General features: G+C 37.3%; 1 protein-coding gene across 1 annotated transcript in view; it reads left to right on the top strand.

The window, feature by feature from the left end:
* Positions 1–26,903, top strand: part of NAV3 (neuron navigator 3) — a 423,218-nt gene that overhangs the window by 230,364 nt on the left and 165,951 nt on the right. The window contains 2 exon segments of the mRNA XM_083807523.1: positions 2,023–2,140; positions 2,847–2,899. Coding sequence (XP_083663649.1) covers positions 2,023–2,140; positions 2,847–2,899 — 171 coding nt within the window.

The raw sequence follows: 26,903 nt of genomic DNA on the forward strand, positions 1-26,903 counted from the left end.
GTAGTAAGGAATACATGATGCTATGGGTGTGGTATGTGCCTTTTATCCTCCTGAATTCATATTGTTCTAAATTTGTGTTAATACCATCTTTAGAGATTCACATTAGCATTCCTTATATTTATTTATAAACACTGAAGAAACACTTTCTTAGCTGCAATTGTTTTTGAAAAACATTTTACTAGAGTCTTTCATGTCACTCACCTGTAATAGTGAAAAAGTTTCAGTCAGTGAGAACAAAGGTGACCAAAAAAGACTTCTAGGTGCAACAGGGAAGTTTACATACCCATCTAGCAGCAGAATCCTTTGGCTATGGGAGACATGAATCCTCTTCCAGTTTAATGCTATGAAGTTATTTAAAGTCCTAAAGCTGTCAAGAAAGCTGCGGCAAAACAGTTGGTGATCTACCTATAGGAATTTGTGAAGAAATAGGATAGACCAAACCAGTTGCAATTTTACTGAAGAAAACCTGTGACAAAGGGACTCGTGGCAAATGAGTCCTTCTGATGTGAACATGGACCGAGCAGTGATACCTTCACTGGCTGGAAAGTGGATGTTGGTTCTCTGGGTAAGACTTGGGACTGGGAATTTCATCCACTTTCCCATCACGGTTCTGCCACAGATTTCCTTGTTGAACTAAGCAAGTAGTTAATGGCTTTGGCCTCTGTTTTTACTGTTCACAAAATGGGATTCTGATCCCTTCCTCCCGAGGGTCTGTGAGGTTAAATAAAAGGATGTTTATAAAGTGACCTCATATTGTTCTTATGGAAGAGGTGCAGTTTCAACAATTTCAAACAATCTCAGCATAGAGAATAGCGTGGATATTACATTTACTTACACAGCAATGCTGCCATGCATATATGCTTTCTTTCAGTGGTCACATGCAAGGATACAGGATGATCTGTGCAAGTCCTTTCTTGGGGGATGGGGAGAGGGACCACAGACACCTCACTGATAGCAGTCACCCCTTGCTGCCAAGGGCCACTGATGCCCTGACACTGTGTGAAAACTGGGTGAAGTCTCACTAGTCCACACTGCCCCTGCCTGCTGGGAAACCTGGGGGATGGTGTGAGCACCTCCTGGTGAGCACTGGCCCTTCAGTGCACGTGGGATGGTGTCCCTGCCTCTCCCTCTCACTCTACGTGAACCTGGGTCCTGTTGTGCACACCCCTGCTCTGTTAGCAAACGCGCTCCTTGGACACATAGATGCCTCCGTTCTTAACTTATGATCTGCTTTCAACCTCTCTCCCCCTTTGCTTTGGTGGATGTAGTTCAGATGGTACTTTCTAAACTTTTGTCAATGAGTGCCATTTTTGTGCTGTCTGTTGCAAAGGCTTTTGTGCTGCTTGGTCTCACCCTTCCCCCCTCCTGTTTTTGCAAAGAAAGGACGCAGTATATTGCCAGAATATATGCTCTAATTCCAGCGATAAGGCTTCTGGACATTTGTTGCTTTCAGTCTCCGTGCACATTGCGACACGCTGAACCACGGGTGAGGGAACAAATGAACTGTGCAGAGCAGAAGAGCGTGACTACTGCAGAGAGTGTCGTAGAGGCACTGTCACAGGCAGGATCATGAGCAACAAACCAATGAACTCCCACCAAAACACAGGCGCACGTTTCTGCTCTCACTTTCTCTTAGGCAGCCTCCGCGTGTAGAGCGTGTGGCGGGGCGTGCGTGTAGGTAGGAACATGGTGGGAGGTGGAATTGGGGCAGACATGACTGATTTATGGCAGGAGTTTCCTTTCCAGTCATAAGGGGAATTTTGCTTGGTCACAGCAAGCTTGAACCCTCATGAAACGGAGTGAATCATTTGATGTTAAAATAAAACAGAAAATGGCAGGGGGAGGGGCACGGCTGTTTTTTAAAAAAACTAACGTTAAAATTGTTTCCTTTGGTGCTGACTTCTTAAATTGGAATGTGATCCAGAATAGTTCCTGTGTGCAAGCCAACATTTGTTTTAAGAATTTTTATTGTCTTCTTTCCCGCTCCCCTCTCTCCCTCCTGCCCTCCCCTCTGCTCTGCAGATTTACACTGACTGGGCTAACCACTACCTAGCAAAATCTGGCCACAAGCGGTTGATCAAGGATTTGCAACAGGACATTGCAGATGGAGTTCTGCTAGCAGAAATCATCCAGATCATCGGTAAGCCCAGGGTTCAGAGAAGCACAGAGAGCTGACTCCTTGCATGGGGGAATATATAATTCAAGCTGAATGTATTTAACAATAAGATGAACCCTGAATAATACAATTTGACTGGGTCCATATGTCTCTGATATTTGTGTGGTTCATCCTTGTCTTAATTAAAAAATATGTTTATGTGAGCATGTTTGGAAGTGGCTGTTTAACCATACTTTAAATGGCCAGAACTGTATCTTACACACTTTGAATTGTCAGAAATGAATGCTCCATTAAACCATATGTCTCCCATGTGTGCATTTTGTTAGTTGGAGTGGCTCATACTTTCTGGGCTGCCTTGAAACTGTATCCTGACCCTGCAAAGACAATTGTGGAAGATTTCATGTCAGCAGTTATTTTGCAGGGGCTGAAGAATTAGCAGCGACCTCCTTCGCACTTCCCACTTTGCATGATTTGGCATGTGGAAGCAACTGCTGCTAACAAGAGTGTTGTTACTGTGCGACCGAGCTTTGCTTAGAAAGGAGCTCTGTGTCAACAAAACCCTGTGCACTTTATTGCTGTGTCTTTTCTGCTCTTCCTTTTTTTTTAATTACTTTTTTATTTTCTTTGTGTGTGTGTGTATGTGTGTGCTTTTTGTTTTGTTTTGCTGGGGGGTGGAGAAGAAAGCTTTATCTCCTGGTTTACTTCTTTCTCACCTCACTGTTTTGTTTAGCAAATGAGAAGGTTGAAGATATCAATGGCTGTCCCCGGAGCCAGTCTCAAATGGTAAGAAAAAATACATTTTTAGTTTGTGTTGGCACCTCTACAGCTTTCTAAAATGCTTTTTAAAGATTTACTTAAACTGTGCATATTCTGTCCCATATTTAACATACAGTCCTAATTCTTACATACTGTTCCTGGTACTTGTTTTTTACACATATACTTTGTGTTTGTATCTTCATTTTTGTGCTAGCTAACTTTGGGAATTGAGGTAACTCAGCAGCAAAACTTCATGAGTACTAATTAATCCAGAACTGCTTTAGTGAACCTGTTCTTCTCCTGATTATCCAGATAATTTCATTTAACTTCATTTTTAAGGGCAATAAATCCAAGAACAAATTTCTAAGTGGAGTCTTTGTGTCTGGAAAACTGGTTTGATGAACAAGACTTGCCAAATTATTTCTGAATATAAATAGCCTTTTGGATTGTCCACTGTAAAGTCCAGTTAGATGCACTGACTCCAAGACTTTCAGAAATAGCACTTTAGTCATATAGCTCTCTGAGATATAGCTGGCAGCTGCTTAAAGACATTTTAATACGCTCAGGCAACAAGCATTTTGTGACTGTGATTCATACGGAGTCTGATTAATCTTGTACTGTGTTTATGGTTAGTAAACTACATTTAATAAGATAAATCCTCATTGGAAGGCTGTAGAACTGGCAGGTACAAAATCTGAGCATCAGTAACATCACCATGCATTTACTGAATCATTTACGATTACAACCATTCTCCCCCATGCTGTGGACTTTGCCTGTCTGTTCACATCCAAATGGTATATGAATAAGGCGTGCTTATGAATATAGTGTAGCTGGCAAGGATTTCAGAGTATCATGGTTTGGATGAGTTTGCATAATAGCAAACTGCTGAAGCTCGGCTTAAAAGTGGGAATGGAATACAAAAGTGTTGCATTTATTCAGTGCGTTTTTAAAAGGTGGAAGGTATTTGCAGTGGTTTTCTGCAAAGCTGTGAAAGGAAAATAATAGAGTTCCAGCAAAATGCATAATAAGTTTTTTTTTTTCTTTTTTTCCGTTCTTACTTTTCATAAAATTTGGAGGTTTAGAATAAGTTTCTTTTCTTGCTTTTGGGCTTTTTGAAAGTCCACAGTAAGAATATAGGCAATTTCCTTAATACTAGTTATTATTTTAATTACTCATATTACAGCAGCACCTAGTGGCCCTGGCTGAGAACTTTGGGAACACCAGCGTGGAACTCTAATATTACACACACAGATGGAGAGATAATCACTCCTTACTCTAATCACATTAAAACCTGCCATTCCAGACAGACAAGACAAACAAGAAGAGACAAAAGCACAGAAAAGTGATATTATTTCCCCAGGTTATGTAACTGGTTACTGACCATCTAGGATTGCTGAGGGACCCACCGCTCTGATATCTATCTAACTTCATTTCCATAAGCCAAAGCCAAAGCCAAGCTACAGGGAGAAATACTCTCTCAATAATAGTTTGCACAAGGTTTGCATCTCAAAAAAAAAAAAAAAAAAAAGGGTCTTCCTTTCCTGCTGACAAGAAAATCTTTACATGGCATACGGGATTCTTGATTCTATCTCTATCTCTAGTACAGTATAGGGAAGCATGGTCGCTGCAACAGTACCTCAGGTTGCTGCACCGATGCTGCAACAGTACCTCAGTACCTGCAGGGTTCTCTTTGGTCTGTATTCCCCCTCCTGCAAGCAGAACTCTGAACTCAGCCAGGCCACAGAATATGTCTCAGGTGCTCTGGCTCTCAAATGGGGTGCTTTGAACACTCCTGTACACCATCATGCATCAGTACTCACACAGTGCTAAAGCATCAGTTCAACTACTAGAAGTAGTAATTTCTAGTAATTCAGTCACTTTCTTTTTTTTACCTCTACAGTCAGATCAGGTTATTTTCCTGCCTTTTGAAATACCAATTTTATCCCACTGATTTCTTTAACTGTGATAGGAAATTTAAAGTGTACTAAGGTACACTTTAAAGTAGTTAAAGTAGCTCAAATTTGTCAGCTTTCTTCCAAAGCCCCTCAGAGACCCCAGGTATTGAGTCTGCTCTTCATTTGTCTCATTTGGATTGCAAACTGATGTGGCCTAGCAGAAGGCAATATTTTATCACATTTTCAGGTATTTCCCATGGCAGTTCTCAATTTTGTTAGCCCATTAGGCAATGATAAACCAAATTTCTTCTTCTTGTGGCAGTGGACTCTTGGATATTTGTAATATTCAGAAAAAAAAAAAAAAAAAGTAACTGTGTTCAAAGCTAGTTTACATATCTGAAATAGGCCAGTATGTAATACTGTGTCCTATCAGGATTTTTCAGAACATCATCCATCAAATCAGCAGTAATCAAGCTATTCCTATAAACATGCTATCCACTCATTCGGTGCTATGATACTCCTGAAAAGTATGTTAGCCATTCATTCATTCGTATTCCTATGCATATTAGCCATTCACCCACTGCCTTCATTTCAACCTTTTTAGCTTATAAACCTCAAGAATCCCACCACCCTTCTCTTTCACATATGTTTTCATGATCCTTGCTCTCATAACTTGCAATTAAGAAGAAATGTTTTCTGTATTCATTTGCTATTTGATACCCGTCCCAGGAGGTGATGTCTAAGACATTTTATTAGCTTAAGTTAGAGAACGCTGACATGGATTGTCTGCTGCTGGGAATACTTGATATGCTCTGTAGATGATACCAATATCAATTCATAATTAATCATTACCAATATTCCCAAGTTCTGTTTCACTCACCATTTGGTTTTCCTCTTGCTATTAGCTTCATCTTTCAAATGATTTTTAAAGTATCTCAGTTCAGCTGTTACCCTAATTCATAAACATCTTTTCATGTTTATTTTTAAAATGTTTTAAATGTTTCTCTTTTAGTTTTCTTCTAGTTAAGTCTGTTGCAATGTCTTGTACTGTGCTCTCATATTGGCAGTGATACAGAAAAAAACTGTAGACCAGTTGAACCAGCTCCACAGGTCCAAGTTGATAAAAATTAAAACTTGTAAACTCCAGCAGCATCCAGTTTTTGTATAGTTAGCTTTACCAGAATCCTCATGGCTGTCATTAACTGGTGAGATTTGCTTCTCTGCTGGATAAATCTACTGTGGTAAAATGATTTTGGTATTTACTATTAAGGGTTAAAATAAAAATAAGGATTTTAAAGTCTGTTTATTAGAATATACATTGCCTACAGCATCATTTACAATCCCCTTGTCTTGCCTTGCTTTTTGTGATTTTTTTTTCTTCACAACTATCTCATTCAAGAAGGAATATGTCACTTGAGCCTTTTTTTTTTTTTTTCAAATCTCTTTCCTTCAATGGAAAAAAAGCCACATTAATCTTTTCTTCAGAAGTTTATCAGTTAATGAAACCTAGAATATTTTTTTTCTTTTAAAAGATAATAGTCTTTCAATGATTTACATTTTGTTGAAATAAAATTATAATTCCCTTCTGCTTGTTTATAATCAATTTGTTTCTTTACTTTCTGTTGAAAGTACTGCCATCATTAGAAAAAGCAGGAGAGTATCTTGGACAGAAAATACATTGTAAAACTTTTCTATAATGGTCCAAAAAGATAGAATTCATATATATATATATATTTCTTCCTGAACATATTAAAAAATGTACTGAAAGATCTCCAGTGTTTTGTCTCTAAACAGATCATATCAAAGATGTTGTAAGAATATGAAATATCATTTGTAATCCATCCTAGGGAAAATGCAAGAGAATTAGAGTGTTGGACTGAAAATCTTTTTGTGGTGACAGTACTGTCCCTTGACAATTTTGAAAAACTAACATTGCTGTTCTTTCTTCATGCAGTCTGTGGTGCTTTCAGCTGCACAAGTAGTAAAATAAAGTCAAAGTTGCAAAAAATTTTGAGCATATATTTTTTCATGTTGATTTTTTCTTAAGATTGATGTTGTCTTATCATTTTTTTCTTCCTTACAATTAGCTCTTATTAATTCCCATTGGAACTGTCTTCCAGTACACATCTATGTACAAAAGCATTCTTAATTGTAGCTGGTAGCAGGGTTTTTCTCATATATATTGAAAGGCAGGAAAGGCCCTTTTTATGAAAAGACTCCTAACATAGGAGACTTTAATGCATTTAATAAAGACTTTTTTTTTTTTTCATTTTGTCAATCTTATCTTTGGCACTGTTTCCTACCAGTTTGTAAAACCATGCTTCAAAGGTAATTTTTACAGTTTGGGATACAGACATGCTGCAGTCCAACAGAGGGAGTTGTGTTCAATGAAAATACAGGTCTTGCTTACCACATCCTGAGTATCAGAGTGTTAGAAAAGGTGTTAGAGTTGTAGCACATTGCCAAGTGGATGTGAACTTTTAGTAAAAATCTGTAGTTAGCAGAGCTGACCCTTTTTTTGGGGAAGTAGTAGTGTATTTGATACAAATGGGAATCAATGTGACCATGTGCCTCACTAATAAGATTGTTTCTACAATATTGTATTTAATTTCATTAATAATACCTTTAAAAAGATGTTAATAAATTGAAAATGCTTCAGTAAAGAGCTACAAGAATATATGTAGAAAATTGTGTAGTTTAGCAAGAAGGTGGTGTGAGGTCCCTGCTTAAGCAGGGAACATTTTTGTGATAGAGAGAACTTTCTGTAACATAAAAAAAGTGTATGAAGTCTGAAGCTGAAGCAGGACAAAGTGAACATGTCTATACAGGTAGATGATGTTTGGTGATGTATTGGTTGCTTCCTAGTGTTGCTGCAGTCCCACAGCTTCTCTCCCTCTCATGCCAGCCCCCAACACCCACCCTCCAGCTCCTTTTTTGCTCACATGCTTAGGTTTTCCACCAGAGGAAGCCAAGGTTACAGGTTGATGAGGTGCTCGCAAATCACTTCTTAGCAGAGTCAGAGTGTGAACAGGATGAATAGGTGGAAACCAGAACTGCTAAATGTGCCACAAAGCATACCAGCCCTACAGTATGTACGCTTTCCTTAAGTATTCTTAAGTATCCTGCAGTCAAACATCCTCAGACAGGGATGTGCTGCGCAGGCACTGCTGAGCAGCATCCCTCAGTATCCAGGAATGTTAATATACAAGGAGGATAATATTGTCATTAGCATACTATGTCTAAAAATTGTTTGTAAAGCACAGCATCATTTGGTATAAAAGAAGTGTGGTATGTTCTAAGGCCCATGGAATTTTATATGAGATTGTGTGGGTTTTGTTATGTGGAGCTCTATGAGGACTGGGAAGCTTGGAAATGTCATCCCTATTTTCACTGTCAAGTGGGCCCACATGTGAGCTCTTCCTCTCTGCTCAGTGCTGAATGCTGCAAGAATCTTCTGGCTTTGCTAGGCAGTTTTGGGCGAGATTGGCCATACAGACTCAAGATGTATGACCCAAGATATTCATTCTATACTTTTGAGCAGATCCAGGTGAGTGTTCCACACAAGTGTAACACATAGAAATATATACAGAAAGTTGGCTATGTGTAGAAATTGTTTCGTTACTAATGGAAGTTCAGTATGAGTTTTAAAAAGTAATCCCAGCTCCTTTCTTGTGCAGGCCAGTTTCTTCCCATACTGATCTCCTTTTGTTTAAATTCTGACTGTTGCCCCATGACTATCAGTGGTTCTTCACAGATTTCATGACTGGCTGCTGTGAAAGTCTTCTGAAAATACAAAGGAATGAGAGACTCGAATTTTGTGTTTTCCAGGTTTGGTGTGCTTAAATGAACAGAACACAAGTTAGTAATCTAGTTCCTGTATTTCTATAGTGCCTGCTTGTGCACTAAGTTTTCAGAAATGAAATGAATAGCCTGAAGTGTGTTAATCAGAGTGTATATACCTCCAAGTAATTGGGTCTAAAAAAGTAAACATATTTCCACGTAAAAAAAAAAAAAAAGTAACATTATGCTTTGCAGATTTTCAGTAATTTTTTTCCATTGGTTGAAATGGCAGCTCTGTAAGATGGAACTGGGGGCCAGAGAGACCAGGGATCACTCATAAGTTGTTTCTTGGAGAAGCCCATAAAATCCATTAACAACTTTTCATTAAGAATGGAAAACAAGGAATAACTGATCAGAGTTTTAAAAAAGACAGACTATGATTCGCCTCCCCCAAAGATCTGTGCTTGTAAGTGACTCATGATGTTCAAAAAGGAAAAGGGATGAATATTAAAATGAAAAATCTTTCAAGTTGTTACTCAAGATAATGAAATCTAAATCTGGTGGTGAAGTTGCAGAAGAATCTTGCAATTCAGAATAAAAAGGTGTGATGAACTTCTATTCTCCTTTACCAGAGAGGTGTTAACAAATATACATAGAGTTTTCTCAGTAATGAGCTGATGGCTGTTTTTTTGGGGGAAGATGTAGTTTGCATAAGAGAAAGGACAAGGCCTCAGCTGGTACAAATCTCTGTTAAAAAAATATAACCAAAAGGAATGGCGTCTCGCAACGTTGTCAGGATGGTTTCAAAAGCTTATTTCCCTGTCCTCTCTGATAGGCAAAGTGAATCTGGGATTCAGTAAGAGTAGCTCTCACAAAGGGTAGAAAAACAAATACTTTCAGGTGATAAGTTCACAGCATGATGTCTAGGTAAGCTATCTCAGTAAAACTTGAGGGAAAGAAACAAAAAAATTCAAAAAACAAAACAAAACAAAACAAAACAAAAAAAAAAACCAACAGAGTAATTAAATTCTGAACTCCCACAAGAGGTTTCCTGTGTTTAAAGGTAGGAAAGCCCATATTTTAGCCATGTTACATAGAAAAAATCTGCAAGATATAACTATAGCTTGGGAAGGGGGGGCGGGGAGATGCTTAAAGGAGAGCAGACAAAGAATATACAAAGATGTTATGTAAATGACTGCATGGAAACGATGAGAGGAAGATTAAGAACTTTGCTCAGACAGGTAACTTGTTAGAAAGGTGACTTTAATTTGGATGAGAGTATTCAGATCTGGAATAGAAGAAAAATATAATAATAATAATAATAATAATAATAATAATAATAATAATAATAATAATAAATTATTCTCCTTCCCATTACACTCTACCTGTATTCTAGATCACTGGCTATTTAGCATGACCTCATCGGGAATATACATACTTTATTCATTTTGCCAGAGAAGTTTTCCTATGTACGATATCAAAAACAGCACCTAGGGGCCTCTACCTTTGTATACAGCATGCATACAGCCATGAAAAAGCTGGTAATCATAATTTCTTCTCCATTTGGTCAGCTTTCTGGGAACACAGATCAAAGCCATATCTTTTGTATTTTTGTGTACCATTAGCATGGGAATTTCCTTTATCATCTTAGAATTCCCCTCTGCTCTGCAAGTCTCCTGAAATTTCTTCTCTCCTACTGAGTAGATGTATGTCTATATAGTTTTATAGCTTCTGTCCTCATGAGATTCAAGAGATGAATGACAGAAGGAGTTGTTCATCTCATAGAGCCATTGCAGTATCTCTACATTTTGAGATAAATATAGTTCCCTAGGATGTTGAAAACCCTGGAAATAAGGATGTGCAGCCTTGTTTCCAGCTGTATGGAAAGCGACAGCCGCAGATCCAGGGCTGTTTGCTAAGTTCAGAAGTTTATCACAGCTTGGAAGACTGTAGTGGCAAACTGTCCCCATGTGTTATAGGAGGACTCCTTGTTCTCACTGCATCTTTAACAAAGAAAACTCTATTGTACAATACCACAGGAATTAAGAATAGCTGTTACTTTTGCAGTGGTTCCCTGGCTACACCCTCTGCATCTAGGGAGCGTAGCCATTTTGGTCTCCTTCACACCATCTGATCTTTGAGGCATCCTTTGACTGGAAAAACTAATTTTAGCAAAGAGACAATAATGTCAATGCTGGCTACAATATTAACAATGTATGTGCTCCAGGTCAAACATCTGAAACCATATAGTTTACCCTTCATCTTGATACATTTCATTGATCTGGCTCTTTTCCTCTGGTTCCATCTGTGTCTACAAGGATCCTGGGGCTGGCTCCAACTGTCTTCACAGCACTTTATTCATTTTCTTCTCCTTAGTGAAGAATGGCCTGGAGTATTCCCTATATTGCCTATTTGCTTTGTGTAGTATTGCTACCCTCCCTACTTTCACCTGCCAGGTGCACTATAAAGTAACTGGCCACATGATGAGCAGTGGTGTCTGTGTTACAACTGAAACTCTCTCATGACCTTCCACCATCTTGGAGACCTGTTACTTCTCAGAGCAGACCCTGATCTGCATAATTAAAAGTCCACATTTGATTTCTGTTCCTATTAATTATACCAGAGTTTGGACAATGAAGTAGATCAAAGGGCTCCAGGTTGCTCTTGATAACTGTCCAAGTTGTCCATGCCTTCATGTGGCCTCAAGCTGGGATGTTACCAAGAAGGGGGGGCGGGGAGGGTGGTTGTGGTGGTGGTATGTGGACATTTTGCTTTCAGTATAGCTAAGCCTGTCCCTGCGTGCAGTTCTTCCTTGGTCTTTGTAAGCAGTGGTTGAAGTATCATGCTCCCCATTCCCTGGGAAGAATTTGTCATGGTAATGCAGAGCTTATACGTTCTCTGGCGTCCCTCCTACCAAGGATTTACTTACCACTTAATTTTGCATTTCTGAACCTAGCTCTTGTGGTTTGGCAGAGTACAGCCTCATGCAATTCTTATTTTAGGACTGTGGGTAAAAAACCATTGGAGTCACACTGGTGGCAAATACTTCTCCCAGTCTACTCTCTCTTACCTTATAACAGTGGCAGTTCTGGATTGAAGCAAACAAGACTGATCCATCATCTAAGCAGGTTCTAAGCAGATACTTATCAAAGGAATGACAACATCATACATTTTCAGAGTTCTTATTTTCATAGAATCATAGAATCACAGAATGGTTTGGGTTGGAAGGGACTTAAAAGACAACCTAGTTCCAACCCCCTCTGCCATGGGCAGGGATGCCACCCACTAGATCAGGCTGCCTGGGGCGTCATCCAACGTGGTCTTGAACATCTCCAGGGATGAGGCATCCACAACTTTTCTGGACAACCTGTTCCAGTGCCTCTCAACCCTCCGAGTGAAGAATTTCCTCCTAATCTCTAATCTAAATCTCCCGTTTTTTAGTTTAAAACTGTTTACCCTTATCCTATTACTATCTGCCCATGTAAAAAAATCCATCTAGTTTATAAGCTTCCTTTAAGTACTGAAAGGTTGCTATGATGTCTCCCCAGAGCCTTCTCTTCTTCAGGCTGAACATCCCCAGCTCTTTCAACCTTTCTTCATAAAAGAGGTGCTCCAGCCTTCTGATCAGCTTCATGGCCCTCCTCTGGACCCGCTCTAACAGGTCTACATCCTTATGCTGAGGGCCCCAGAACTGGATGCAGCACTCCAAGTAGGGCCTCACAAGGGCACAAAAGAGGGGGACAATCACCTCCCTCAACTTGCTGGCCACTCCTTTTTTTGATGCATCCCCGAATGCAGTTGACCTTCTGGTCTGCAAGTGTGCACTGCTGGCTCATGTCAAGTTTTTCCTCCACCAGAACCCCCAAATCCTTCTCTGCAGGGCTGCTCTCAATGATTTCTTCTCCCAGTCTGTACTCACGTCTGGGATTGGCCAGATTCTGATGGTAGTTGATGCACATTTGCATGTGTTGATGCAAATGTTAAAGACTGCACATTTCCTGGTGGTAGTTTCAAGTAGATGATTTTTAACTTAACCAGCAGCGCTTTCTGAGATTCTTCAATGGCAGGTGGTGTGCATTAAATGTGTATCCTCACTGGAGTTCCCAGGGAAGTACCAAAGACTGTTACAGCCAGAAGCATGTCTTAGCTGTCCTTCTGAAGACAGCTGGACAAGCCCTCTCATTTCAAATATATGTTCAGACTGTAAATCTCCTCCTTGAGAATCAACCGCATTCCCATCCCCTTCCCCCGTGACTGGCCTCACTGTTCCAGAGAAGAATTTCTTGGACATGTTTGCCACATCCCATCAATTGTAATGCTCTATGCAGTGTGCAACGTGCAAGATAGCTTCCAAGTGTGTACTATTTGTTTTCGATACATTGAGTGTTCAAGCCGACTACCCGATTTAGATCCCCAGTATTTCTTTGGTTGATGATAGGAATGTAACCACTAAGATGCATTTCCATTTAGGAATACTTTCCAGGTTTATAGGTCCCTGAAGCTTATTTCTGCTGTCTGAGAACTTCTATGGCATACCATTCATACATCATGTTTGGGAGCTCAAAGCAGAAAGAAATGATTTTTAAGACTTCCACACTTGTATTCATGTCACCACCTAGAAATAATGGAGATGATATCAGGAACAAGCTTCCTTCTTATGTGTGCAGGGAATTGGCACTCTGTTAAACCAGCACACTGCGCATCAAGTTATACCTCACTGCCTTTAATTTGCTTAGGGCACTAAATGTTTTGGAACATTCTATAAAATTCTATAAAAATTCTATAAAAATTCTATAAGATCTTTCCTGAAAAAAAAAAAAAACACACTTTAGAGGCTGATCCTCAGGATTGGACTCTTTTTGTTTTGTTTTGTTTTGTTTTGTTTTTTGTTTGTTTTGTTTTGTTTTAGACATCAGCAAGCCCTTTTCTATGAACTTTTGTATGCCTTAATGGAGGGTCAGGGCTTTTCTGTGTAATCCTGTATTGCTAACAGCAATGCATATAGGTATATCAACTATCTAAATATACAAATAAACAATGCAAATTGAAAATTAATTACAGTAAATAACCTCTCCTTCAGCAGTAGAAATTTAAGCTTATCTTATGCTTGCAGTTGCAATTACCTGGACATAAAGACTAGAGTACCAATAAAAATAAGAGCACTAAAAATAGAGCTCTGTGGCACCCCAAAAGAAAAATAAAAAAGTGGTCCATCTGAGGATCCATCTAAGGATACATTATAGGTACAGATATGAATGGTGGAAATCAAGAGAGGAAAAAAATTCTGTAAGGGTAAGGTTAAAGATGTTAATGTTAAAGATGACTGACATTCAAGGGGGAATGTGTTGGAAGTCTGGTTCCAAGTTTTGCTGAAAAGAGATTATTAATGGCATTAACATAGCTAATTTGAGTTAGATGAGAAGCAAATTCATTTAGCACAGAACTGGCAGAAGGAGGAATTCAAACTGCTTTTGCAAATAGCTCTTTTAAAAAAAAGACCAAGAAGTCAAAAGCAAATATAGATGTGGTGAGAGCTGCACAGACAAGCAGTGTAACAGTTGACCTTGTCTGGGAGACCAAACATGCTTCTATTGTGAGGGAGGGACAAAGTTAAGGAAATGATAGTAGGAATTCTGCAAGTGTTAGATCTAGTAGAGGATAAAGGATAGGAAGCTTCATCTATCTTGCCTAAGGATGTTACAGGCATGGAAAGGAAGGGGAGGAGAAGGCAACAAAATCATCACTTTTTTTATATATGATTTGATTCTGGTTTGGCTTTTTATTAGACCTCTTTATTCTGCACTGAAACAAACAGTTCTCTTTACATCCAGAGAAGATCTGAGAACATTAAAAGAACCACAGGATTGATGACAATCTCTCTTCACAGAACAGCTCAGAGTTACTCACTCACATCAGGCAGTGAGCTACATATTCCTCTGAGTCGCTCACATTTGACTGTCTGAAGTCATAAAAGAAAATGCCACGGGAACACATCCTGGATATTATTTTACTGTACTGGAAGAAGTACATTATTCATAAAAAAAAAAAAAATAAAAATCATATGCAGGCATTAGTCTTCTTGTTTATGCTTAGAAATTCCCTTTCTTATTAATGCATGGAGTCACATGATGATAAATCATCTAGATGTTAGTGTAATAATCAGGTCATGAGAAGTAGTTATATTGTGATGGTATCAGTCTCCATTCAAACTACTGAAAATTTAGATTAAGTTTGCTTAGTTAGGGATGCTTGGTTAGGGCCAAGATTAGGTTTATGCACAATTTGCTTCTGCAGGCAAAGACTGTTGAGAACAGAGAGATCTTTTCATTCCTTAAAATGAAAAATGTCCCCTCACACCATTTTTTTTTTCCTCCTAGCAATTCCTTGAACCTCCCTGCCTTTAATCTGTTTGGAATATGTCAGTACCTACATGCCACTGAGGCATGACCATCTGCATTCATTTCTTCTCCCAACCCCTCAGCTATGCTTGCCAGGAATATAATTTGATCAGAGAATCATAGTGTTAAACTGTATCAGGAAGATGAAACAGTGGAGAAATTTATGCCTGAACAATAGTGGCTGACATACACCTTGAAGTATTTATTGTTTGAAGAGATGCAGTTGACAATTTTGCCGTTTTCTCCCATTTGTAGTTATCTTACTCCCCTCTTCAATCTTTTCCTCTCAAAAATGTCATGTGAACATTACCTGAAGTATCATAATTGATCAAATATATACTTGTGATACAGATGCTTAGACAAAGAGATCTCCATTAATAGAAATTAACTGGAAAGTTTTAACACAAACATGTATTTCAAATACATACACACTAATTGACCATGACATGCATTTTAGAAAGCACCTGTTGCTTATATTTGTTAATACATTTTTTCCCAGGATAGCAGCAGCAGGATTACAGTAAATGTGTGTGCTTCATGATGGTGTATTTTTATCATCTTCTATAGGGAGATTATGTTATAAATACTAGGAATGTCTAGAATGTTTACTGGATTTAAAAATAGAGAAGAAAGTGCGTGATGTTTAGCTGAACAGCAAAAATGCATATTTAATCTTTACAAGAAAATAAACAGTGTCTCTGAAGTGGTTTTCTTTTACATTGTATCCAAACAAGACTTTCTGGTACTTTTGAGATTTTGTCAGCTTTCTAGATTTTTATCAAATATCTGATTATTTTGGAAATGTGGCAAAGTGCCAGTTCTGTTATGGTTATAGTTGAGGACTTCCTTCTATTTAAAGATTTTCTAACCACTCCCTTTACATTACTTCTGCTTAATAATTTTGTGTGTTGTACGTTTGTTAGGAAAGGTTATTTTTCAATGTCTGTGAAGCCTTGATCTTCATCAGAAGTAGACTTTTCACAAGAAAAAGTATTATTAACTATGAAGAAGAGTCTCAAGATCTCTCATTCATTTTTTTCTTCCAAAGATAATTTGCCACTGCCTATCGTGGAATCACAGAATGGTTGAGGTTGGCAGGGCCCTCTGGAGCCCATCTGGTCCAAGCTCCCTGGTCAAGCAGGGACACCTACAGCAGGTTGCCCAGGACCATATACAGATAGCATCAGTGGTGCAGTCTGCAGTTTCAGTAACATGCAAAACTCTCAAGAAACTACATAGGTGAATGTTTTGGCATGTAATGCACACACATAGGAAGTACCTTATGTAATTCTGATAAAGTTCTTTCATTCAATTGGAGCTTATTGAAAGGCATTTATGCCTTTCTTGTTCTCCCTGCCTGTCACTGGTGAGTGGAAGATTGTGGGAGCTTTGATATTCTGTGAGTTTTATATTTTCTGGACATCTGTGGGAGTCTAAGATGGCCATTATTCTCTAGAGTTGCCAGACCTACTTTCTCTGCTTCTAGGGTGAATCCAGACTGAATTTAGAAAAGAGGTACTGAACACAGTTTTGAGATTTAAACACCAAGACCCAGAAATAATACATGAGGGCACACAGCAAGTATGAATATCATTATCTTTTATTCGATTGGGCTGGGAAATCCAACCAATAGAAAGATTTTTTAATGGAGTTATAGGAACTGCACAACTGTCCGTAAAATGCTGTTGGTGATGTAATGCGTAAAAAAGCAGGGAGTACCAGAAAGCAAGTTGTGACTTCCATTTTAATGAATGGAAAAGGTAAGGGATTTTAACTAGCATTGTTGAGGTGGAACAGAGTTTGAATTGTGAATTCGGTTGCGGGAAGGGAGGAAGAAAGCACACTCACCTTCTCACATGCTTAAAATTACTGTAAACACTATCCAAAAAATTGTCATGCTTTTGGAGTTATCATGTATTATATCATGCCTAGATAACCATACTGAATCATCTTGTTGAAGCTACACATACCCAGTATTTCAAAGCTTGATACTATAGCAGTGAGGCTGCAAGAAAGGAAGGTAAATAAAGTACCATAGAATGTCTTAATGAGATAGTGTGTTCATTACAAATCAACATGATAATAAAAACTATACCGTCTTGCAGTTGTACAAAAAGCTTGACAACATCCTCCTGCTCTTCTGCTGGAGAATAAAACACCAAAAACTTGATGCCAGATAAAGTTTTTTCAGCAATATTGCATTACTTCCAGAATATAATATGATTACAATGTTCGAAATTTAACGGAAAGAACAGAAAGAAGTTGGATAATAAAACTAATATGATCAGTCCAGATGTATTTTCTCACTCTGCTCTTGATCTTTCCTTGAAAGGAGCTGCCTACATCTGCTGTACCAAACTGCTAGCCTGTTTCATGGAAAGCCCAATCTGCTTGATTTTGTGATGTCCTTTACAGACTCACCATTTTGGAGCACCATGACCTATTTGCGCACTAACCCATCTAACTTTGCTCTTTTATTAGGCAGTAGTTATACCCGCAGAGTACGCTATTCTTTGAACTCTGTTGCAAATCCTGTCCACCTAAAGTCTTTTCCCAATGCCTTATGACTGGCACATGGGAACTGCTGCATCAGAGCTGTGGTCCATCAGGGGTCAATATTCCCTCTCTGACAGTGCCAATGTGAGAAATATTTTAGGGAGAACAAGTGACCTTGCCAAATCTGTTTGGTCCATTCCCATCCTCTTTCCCCAGAATCTGCAGTAATTGTATTATGGAGATTAGAAGCAGGAGATTCTCTGCTTGCTTTTTCAGTATGCATTTATGCACCATTGTGATCATTATTTATTCCATGAAGTGAAGCATGCTGGATTTCTCAGAAATATAAATAAATAAATGGATAAGTTTTTTTCTCCTATAGTTGTGTACGCAGCCATGGGACTAGACGCAGAGTAGGCATATTTCATTCATTAATTGTACTCAGTGCTCTGCAAACCCACTTTACCCAGTCCCTGGCTGTCAGGAGCCTACGGATGTGACCAGTCTGAAATAGCTTGAAATACCATCAGGAAGGTGAATCTCTGTGTTTGGTGAACACTTGTTAGTGAACTTGACTTAAATACTGATGTTAATTCTGAATACAAACTATTACAGTATGACAGCTCATGACCCTCTTACAGGCAATACTGTTAAGGTACACAAAGGTAAATTGGCTTTAGTAATTGGCTTAAGTTGGCTAGAAGTAGAACAGGCAAGACATCACAAAGGCTGCTTATTTCAGCAGCATTAACTAATCCCTTTTCATGTAAAGGCTCTTGATCAGCTTAATTAAAATATTAACACAATCTTTTTTTTGTGTGTGTGTGTGTGTAACTTCTCTGTTTAAATCCACTGTGACCAGAAACTTAATACACAAATCATTAGAATACAGTACAACCAGTTTTGTTTCAGTATAAATAAATAGCATAAATACAGTAATCTATTTGGCAGCTTTCTGATGTGCAGGAATTATTTAAAACACTCCTAGTCCGAGGAATCTGCTGACCATATGATCAACAGATGATCATATGACATAAGTCAGAGCTATACTTGTTTTAAGTTGAACTTACTTTAAGTTAGCCCAGTATCCAGATATGAATTTGTCCAAGCAGTGTTCAATTTCAGAGTCAGTCCAAAATACATTTTTTTTAGGACTTGATTGTATTCAGCCTCACAAACTGATCACAAATCACTTCTGCTTTTTGAAGAGCTGATATCAAGTTAGATTATATGTTTACATATGCAGTTCTTAGCAGTTCTTTCTGGTGGTATCCTGACCAGACTCAAACCTGTAAAGCCCCAAAAGTTGAATCTGAGAGGTCTTCCTGAAGTATAAATGTGCTTCTATTTTAGCTTCTAGCTTTTGGCCATCTTTAATTCTATAATAATTGGAATATGCTTTGTTTAGGCTTGTATTGTTGGCTAATTGGAACCTTGTTTGAATTATTCATACCTCTTGATTTCTCTGAGTTTATTTGGAATTACAATGGGAGCATACCAATGGCATTTCCCTCTAGGGAAAAATACCACAAGAATTTTCTTTGTCCCAGGGTTTCCACACTTGAGTGCTGAGACCTATTTGCATGTGAAATAAATAATAGCTCATGAAGTTAAACAGCAACAGTTCTATGTATTCTAACTGCACACATAGTCAGCTCACCAGCATCCCAGTCTTGTGAGCTCTTTGGTCTGTCATTCTCAGACTTTTTCAGTAATTCCTCCCAATAATGACTTTAAATTGTTTTTTTTGTATAAGCTTTCAGTTTATAGACAGATCAGCAGCAACAGCCCACAGCAAACATATGTGCCAGGGTGTCTTCACAGTTCTTGTGTATATAAGGCTTCCATTTGAATTTCTTAGCATAAACAGTTTTGAAAGATTTATATTGTTACATTGTATAAATTAACTTATTAGAAGATATATGGCTCCTCCAAAGCTCAGTAAATGCTTGTTTTTCAAATAATACTGTCTGTATTTTGGAACTTGCAAACACTTGGATAACTATTTAAAACACTGCTTCCTCGTACACTTGATACTTAATTGGCTACAACTGGAAGTGAAAGAACAAGCAAAGTGTCTGTTCAGACCTCGTTTTACAGGCTCAAGCACTTCTGATGTTTGTATTATAACATTTAGCTAAGAATTCAAGAAAAATCCTGGTCCTGTTAAATGTAAGAGCAGATATCCCATTGTCTTTTGTGGATCCAGGTGCTTTCATTTTCCTTGACTGAGCATCTAGACACAAGATCTTGTGAAGAATTTGGAAAATGCTTCTCTTTGGTTTGGTCATACACTGAATCGGCAGATAGCTAAGTAGGCTGCTTATGAGCATAATATTAAAATATATTCAGTCCCAATATTTCTTTTTATATCATGCTAAGCATGGTATAAAATACAATGTGCAGGTGCACTAGCCAAAGTGAAAGCCTGAATCCTTCATATTTTATTTTTTTTTTAACACTAGGCAGCATAGAGATAAAACCACATAGTTTTTAATGATTTCTGATTTAATTCTAATACTTTTAATAACCTGTGACAACAATTCATCTTTGATTTTGTTTCTTTTGAGTTTTCTTTTCTATAAGGTTTAGATCAATTTGAGTCAGTAAAATGAAGACTAAACATAAAGGAAAATCAGCGACTTATGTTCTCACATGCATGTAATTTCCCAAGGACTTTAAGTTCCAGCAGTAAGACCATATAGCTTCAGATCAAGTGAAACCACTGTTCTGTACTTTTAGAGTTTGTTAATAACAAGTATTTTTATCAATTTTCTTCTGATGAGATCAATCTTCTATAAATATTTTTCAGGGTAATATGCAAAATATATCTAATTAAGAAAAACATGAGAATGTTTATAAAATCAAAAGGCCAGAAGGAGAGGAAATTGGTGCCTTTCCCACACTTGCTGTAGCATTATGGCGTCTGCTGTACTCAAGAGTGAGGTGTAGTCTGAAAGCATGAAGTGCATCGGGATGGACTTCATTTGCAAAATTCAAGAGATTCATTGAAATACCCCATAGTTTATCTGTTTACTTATCTTTTAAAGAATTCATTCTGTCACTGGTTGTAATTACCCTTACTTCTAAAAGCCTTTTTTTTTTTTTTTTAAGAGCTAAATGAAGTTGCTATATACTAAATTGTGGAGAAGGAGAGAACTGGAATGCTTTCAAAGGTTTAATTAAGTCTGGTAAATGAATGCCCTGTTGTAGACTCTCTTTTGACCTAATGGAGAAAAACTACTCTGTTTTAAAGAAGTGTGCATTTTCATGTTGCCCTCTAATTTTCTGAAGCTGCCACGCTCCATAAATATTTAGACATTGGTACCTTGCTGACTCAGAAGCATTGCATAACTAAAAAAAAGATGGTAGACAGACTCACTAGAGTGATGCATTGCTTTAAAAAACACTGTGTTTAAACAGAGTCCCTTTTATTGCTGCCTTAAAAAAATGTCCTCCAGGGGTAGCATTTATCTTCAATTTTGTGTTCTTAGTGCATGTGTAGGGGTCTTTCACAGAGTTCATGGCCTGCGGAGATGAGAGCACTAAAGTAGGGAGTTACTTTGAGACTTCAGAAGAGATTTTTTTGCCTAGTCTTTTCTTTTGATCCAGGCTGCCGTAGAATCATATTTTAGTTTTCTAAAAAATTCATGCAAGATGCTGAAATACTTTCATGGTTTTCTGAATCCAGAGCCAGGACTTTATTCAGGGCCAAGTCCAGCACTGTATTCCAATCAAAAATTCAACACTTACTTCTCAAAAATTCTATAATAGCTGCACAAAATCACTTTAGAAATGATCATTGTTGTATTTTGTGTTTTACAATGTCTGCTCTAGAGACCGTTGTAAAGAACAAGGTAGAGCAAATGTAAGATAACACACAGAAAAAAGAATGGGTAAGAAAAGATGAGAAAAGCAAGAATGCACCACTGGAGATAAGCAGAGTAAAAGTCTGTATTCTGTTAATTGTTTTTTGGGGGTCTCTAAGGTTTGTTTTAATTTAAGAATGTCAAGATGATGTTCATAATCATCTGTTTGGCTATCTTAAAATTATGATTAGAATTTAAACTTTTATTGAGAGTAACTGAATTGTTCATTGACTTTGTTCTTTGTTGGCATATACAAATACATACAATACACACACATGCCAAAAAAATTGCATTTGACATCACAGAGACTACCTCTCCTTCACTCCAAGTTTTCCAAGCACCAGATTAGGGACTAGGTAAAATATCTGCCACACCAGCTGTCACTTTCATGTTCCTGACAGGATTGACAATAATATGTGCCAAAAAGAATCTGTTTCTCACTGTTGCATTTTCTTAAAACCAATACACACCCCAGCTCATACTCTAACCTTAATAGTGACCTCATACATTCTTTCATCAGCATGTCAGTACATATGTATGTTGAATTTTCCAAGTATTTGGGAAGTTAACTTGCTTTGCATTTCTGAATTTACTGTTCATATTTTGTGTTTGGAGTGCATGCTGGAAGAATTTGGTGTGCGTGTTTCTTCATATTTGTTGGAAAAAGGAAGTGGAAGGTATCACAGTTTTAAATAACACCATCATCCTTTTCTGAAAACAAAACAAAACAAAACAAAAAACTAAAATTAAATAACTCCGGAATCATTTCCTAAAAAATTTTTGCCTGGGAGGCCTTCTACATACCAATAGTTATTATCCTCCAAGGTAAAATTTTCCTCAAATGCCTCCAGTAAATCATTTTTTAATTTGCATTTATGGTCAGTGCTGAGTTTGGAACAGTTTTTGGACTGCTGTTACATAGTACACTGATACTTATTTTCATTAAATGATCCTTAGATTTTTGTACTGCAAGTAATTAGGAGTTTGTTAGAAAATTTAAGCTGAATCTATGTGCGTGTCAGTGGATTTTGCTTAACACCCTGAAATGTATTATAATTTCCACAGAAAAATGGAATGTCCCTTGCATCTGGGTGAGGTAACCGGCCACGTACAACAGCAAGTCAGCAGAACACACTTAATATCTCCCAGCAGGACTACTAACACCTGTTTTACTAGGGTGGGTTTTCAAATTTACACCACCCAGTGAAACTTGACATTGCCTTCCAGTACAGTTACAAAAAAAATATCATAATAAGCTATCACGTTAAAAGCTCATGGGAAATAAACAATCAGAAAAAGAAATAATGTAACTTTTTAGTCTCTTCTCTTCTTTGCATTTCTGCAGATTTTACTGGAGAGTTTGCTTATCTCACAATTTTCCCTTTCTTCAAGTTTCCCTCATTTCATTTGGCTTCACCCTCAAGGTGAACCAAGACTTCATGGCAAATTTAATCAGGTCTGAGTAGTCATAGGTCAAGGTGACAGTGCCACATTCAGCCTGCCATACCAGCATCTTGCACAGAGACTACAAATATGAAACTAAAGAGGTTCCTCAGTAGGGTCAGTGTAAGTTTCCTGTTACTGCAGGCCACATTTATTCCCATCCCATTTCCATCAGGATTTGGAAGTGTTTGGGTGTATTCTCAGCTCTTCAGACTGTCCCATACCGAGTAGTAGTAGTAGTAAAAAACGTCTTTTTCTTTACAGATAATAGTGTATGCAGTTTCTTTACAGGGAATCTTGATAAAAATGCAAGACTTTCAGATAGTCCTGCTCAAGAATCAAGATCTTTTATTATGAATATATTAACACATAAATATGTTGATAAGCATGCCCAACTGTAAATGTAAGAGTCAAGAAAGCAGATGGCTTGTATTCAGATGTGTTAAACTAGTTTAACTTGTGCAATATCAAAAGAAACCAGTTTGCTTACTAAAGTATGACTATAATACTTGTAAAATGAGACCATAAGAGTTTATTTCCCGTTGGACCCTTTGAAAGTCTTAGACACTATTTTTTAGTTCCAGTTCTAGTAGAGATAAATCTGAATAATAATAATAATAATAATAGTAATAATAACAATAACAACAACAACAATAATAATGTTTCTGTAACAAGACCCTCCCCTTTGGAACACATAGGAATCACCTATTCACCTATTGTGGATAACATAACAGTGTAGTGAAAATCCTATACAAATATTTCAAATACGATTTCATGACAACTCTTCTCAGAATACAGGTAAATCATCAACAGTGCCAAACTGAACGTAATGAATGCATGGCATAGAAGGTGTTTCTTTTGATGACTTAGGTTACTGATTGGTACTTTTCTAAATAATTACCATATTTTACAATTAATAAATATTTCTTATTTTTTTTCTGAATCAGGTACATTTTGTCTCACAAAATATATACAATGCAAAATCATTAGGGAGTTTTTATATTTTAATTGTATTAACCTTTGAAAATTTTTCTAAAAATTTTCTTTTTCTGAAGAGGTGAGAAGAACTTGAAGTGTGCTAAACGTCTGTTTTCAAGTGAAGAACAAAAGAGGGTTCTCAATGCCAAATATTATTTCTGTCATCATTTAAGAATCACCCAGACTCCCAAACACTATTGAAAATGTGGCATTTAAAGAATGGATAGGCAGATGGACGAAGATATTGGACTGGGTAATCCATTTTGCCGTACCAGTTTTAATCTAGGATGATGCTGTTGGCTTCAGCAGAACCTCCTCGGAGTAAACTGGCTAGCAGGAACGTGTGTTTGGGCCCAAGTTGCACTGTGTGCAATGCATGAGTCAACAATGAACAGAAACTGAAATAAACTTGTCTTTCTTAATCTCTGACAACAGCTTTAGGTGTAGCAGGCTATTCGAAATCATAAATTTGGCCAAAAAGTAGATATTCCAGGTAGTGGAGTTTTTGTTTGTTTGTTTGTTTTTGCTTTTAATATGTATATGTGAGAATGTACGTGACCTAGTCTCATACTGCTCCCCATTATGCGAGTGAGGATGAGAGTTTAGGCCACGTACCTGGAAATATTTTTCCATTTCTTCCAAGTCATTCCGTATAACTAAGTCTACATGGACAGTTTCATAGTCTTCCTGGCTCCAAAACGTGCACAAGAAATGCTTTTATCCACACACGAACATGTCTCGGTTGTTTGCCTGAATCTCTGTACTTTTTAGAATCCACAGTTAAGACCAGAGCTAAGACTAAACCAGTAGCCAGAACTCTAAAGGTAGTACTTCTCTGTCCTTGTGTCCATGTGAAAGTCAGAAACACAAATAAGATCTGCTCTTCCATTTTTCATTTTATTCATTTTATACAGGCTATGTATTGTGAATATTTAGAGGCCAGTATGCTATCTTTAATTCCTGATTTGTGTTTTTATTTGGTTTTGATTCTACTAGCACTACAGAACTTGAATGAGAATGCACTGTGTGGTAAAAATGCATAATTTTCTGCTTTTTAATTCATTTAAATCCATTAACCTCCTGCTCATCTTAGTGATGAACATCCATATGAAAGTGAAAGAGTGAAATACAGCTCTCAAATCAGATTAATACTCTAGGGAAATTATTTAAGAATAAATCTTGCTGGTGAAGTGGATTTGAAGAATATCTCATGCCATAGTTCTAATCCCAAAGGACGTCTATTCAATATACATTAAAAAAAAATAAAAAAATCAGCCATCAGAAACATTGGTGAAATTTTTACAAAGCAAACCTTTTACCAGGTTTTATTTGGGGCTTTACATTGTGGTTCAGAATGTCAAAACACATACAGAGCTATGGAAGATAGTGCAGAATGATGTGCTGACAGAAATTACAGTTTTACATTTGATTCCAAAATAATCAAGAGAAATTTAGAAGCATATATGTGTAGAGCGTGTTCTGTTCTTCAGAACTAATCCTGCCAGAACTAGACAAATCTCAACTCACATATACGTCTGTATGTTCTCATAAACTATGCTGTCATAAAGTCAACAAGAAAAAAATTAGTCAAGCCAAGATATTTTTCAGAGCTTCTTACAAATACAGAAGAACATCATGCTGTATTAGTCATCATTACTTGTCTTCTGAGTAGCCCACAATTAAATTGATGCTTGGAAGTGAAGAAAGTGTTGTCTGCCAGACAAAAGAGATGAAAGCTAGTCTTGGAAACAGCAGAAATAATTATTAAAAAAAATAGACATATTCTATATGTTGAGTCACTGGTGAGTACAATCCCACAAATGAGCTCTTCCTGTAAGTCTGCAGACTGCTGGGTATTAAGTACTACTGTTTATCTACATGCAAGTCCCACAGTCTGGTTTAGTGATTTATTTCAGTCAGTAAAAATTCAAAAAGCTACCAGTCAAAAGCAGATTACCCACAACTACAGCATGTAATATGTTACAGTAGTTTTGCAATGTATCTTCTTTGTATGCCATATAATGTAATAATAGTGTTGCAGTTGTGATATTGCTGCTTATTTGTACATAATTGTTTTAAATATAATCCCCTAAAATGTGGGTGTAGAAATATCTTGGGACTCGCTACTATTTATGGTGTAAGTATTTCAGATGCATTTTTCACAAGGTTATGTGTACGAACAACATTAAAAGGATTTGATTTACACAAGCAGCTTAATACTTAAAAAGCATAATTCAGTAGGCTTAATTTAATAAGTATCAAATGATGTTATCTGATGATGCCTACAAATCTAAATTCCTAAATTATCATCCTCTTAGCTGAGTTTACTTGCACCCATGAAGCTGGAACTACATTTCAGAATAGGATAAATTATTCTTCAATTTTGATAAGGAAATGGTTATATTATTAGAGATGATAGTCTTTGTTTACCTCTGACAAGCAGTCTCTTGTAATATTGATTGGCTTTCAACATTTTTATTTGAATAGCTAGGTGGACAAATACCTACATGGCAATGAAGATGTATTATATCATTAATTATTTAATTATTCCATTTTTAGGTTTTAATATTTTTAATGTGGCAAATCTGTTATTCAACACACTTCATTTCTTTCAGTCTTTTGAACCTTTAGTATAAACTAAGTGATTTGAAACAAATAATATTTGTGAGTAACAGTGATGTGATTTCAGCAGCAGTACGTTCTTAGCAATTAAGCAATACAAGCTATGTTCTTATCAATACAAGCAAATTTGATTCACTTTCTGTGTCTTGATATGTAAGATTTGGGATCTGTGTATCCTGATTTATGTACTGAAGCAAACTGCATCTGCTACAACACTTTGTATTTCTTATGATACTGTTCATGTTAATGGGAAACATCACCTCTGTCGTGAACTTGTGCTGTTTGAAAGTAAAATTCATTACAAAATTGTGGGCATATTTCATAAAATTTGTCTGGCGTCTACATGAAGTATTACAAAGCAAAATCCTTAGTCCTTAATGTTTAAGCAGGTAGATTTCTATATATGCAGTGTTAGCACTCGTAAGAGTTTACCCCAGTGTATAATAATGCCACCACTAACTACTTAAATAAACATGGGCTTCAGGGATTCATACCACTCTTGATTGAAACAGTATTGAGGAGTAGAAACTGCTTGAAATCTCTTAGAGCT

The sequence above is a fragment of the Anser anser genome, assembly GCF_964211835.1.
Source record: "Anser anser genome assembly, chromosome: 1".
NCBI classification, from domain to species: domain Eukaryota; kingdom Metazoa; phylum Chordata; class Aves; order Anseriformes; family Anatidae; genus Anser; species Anser anser.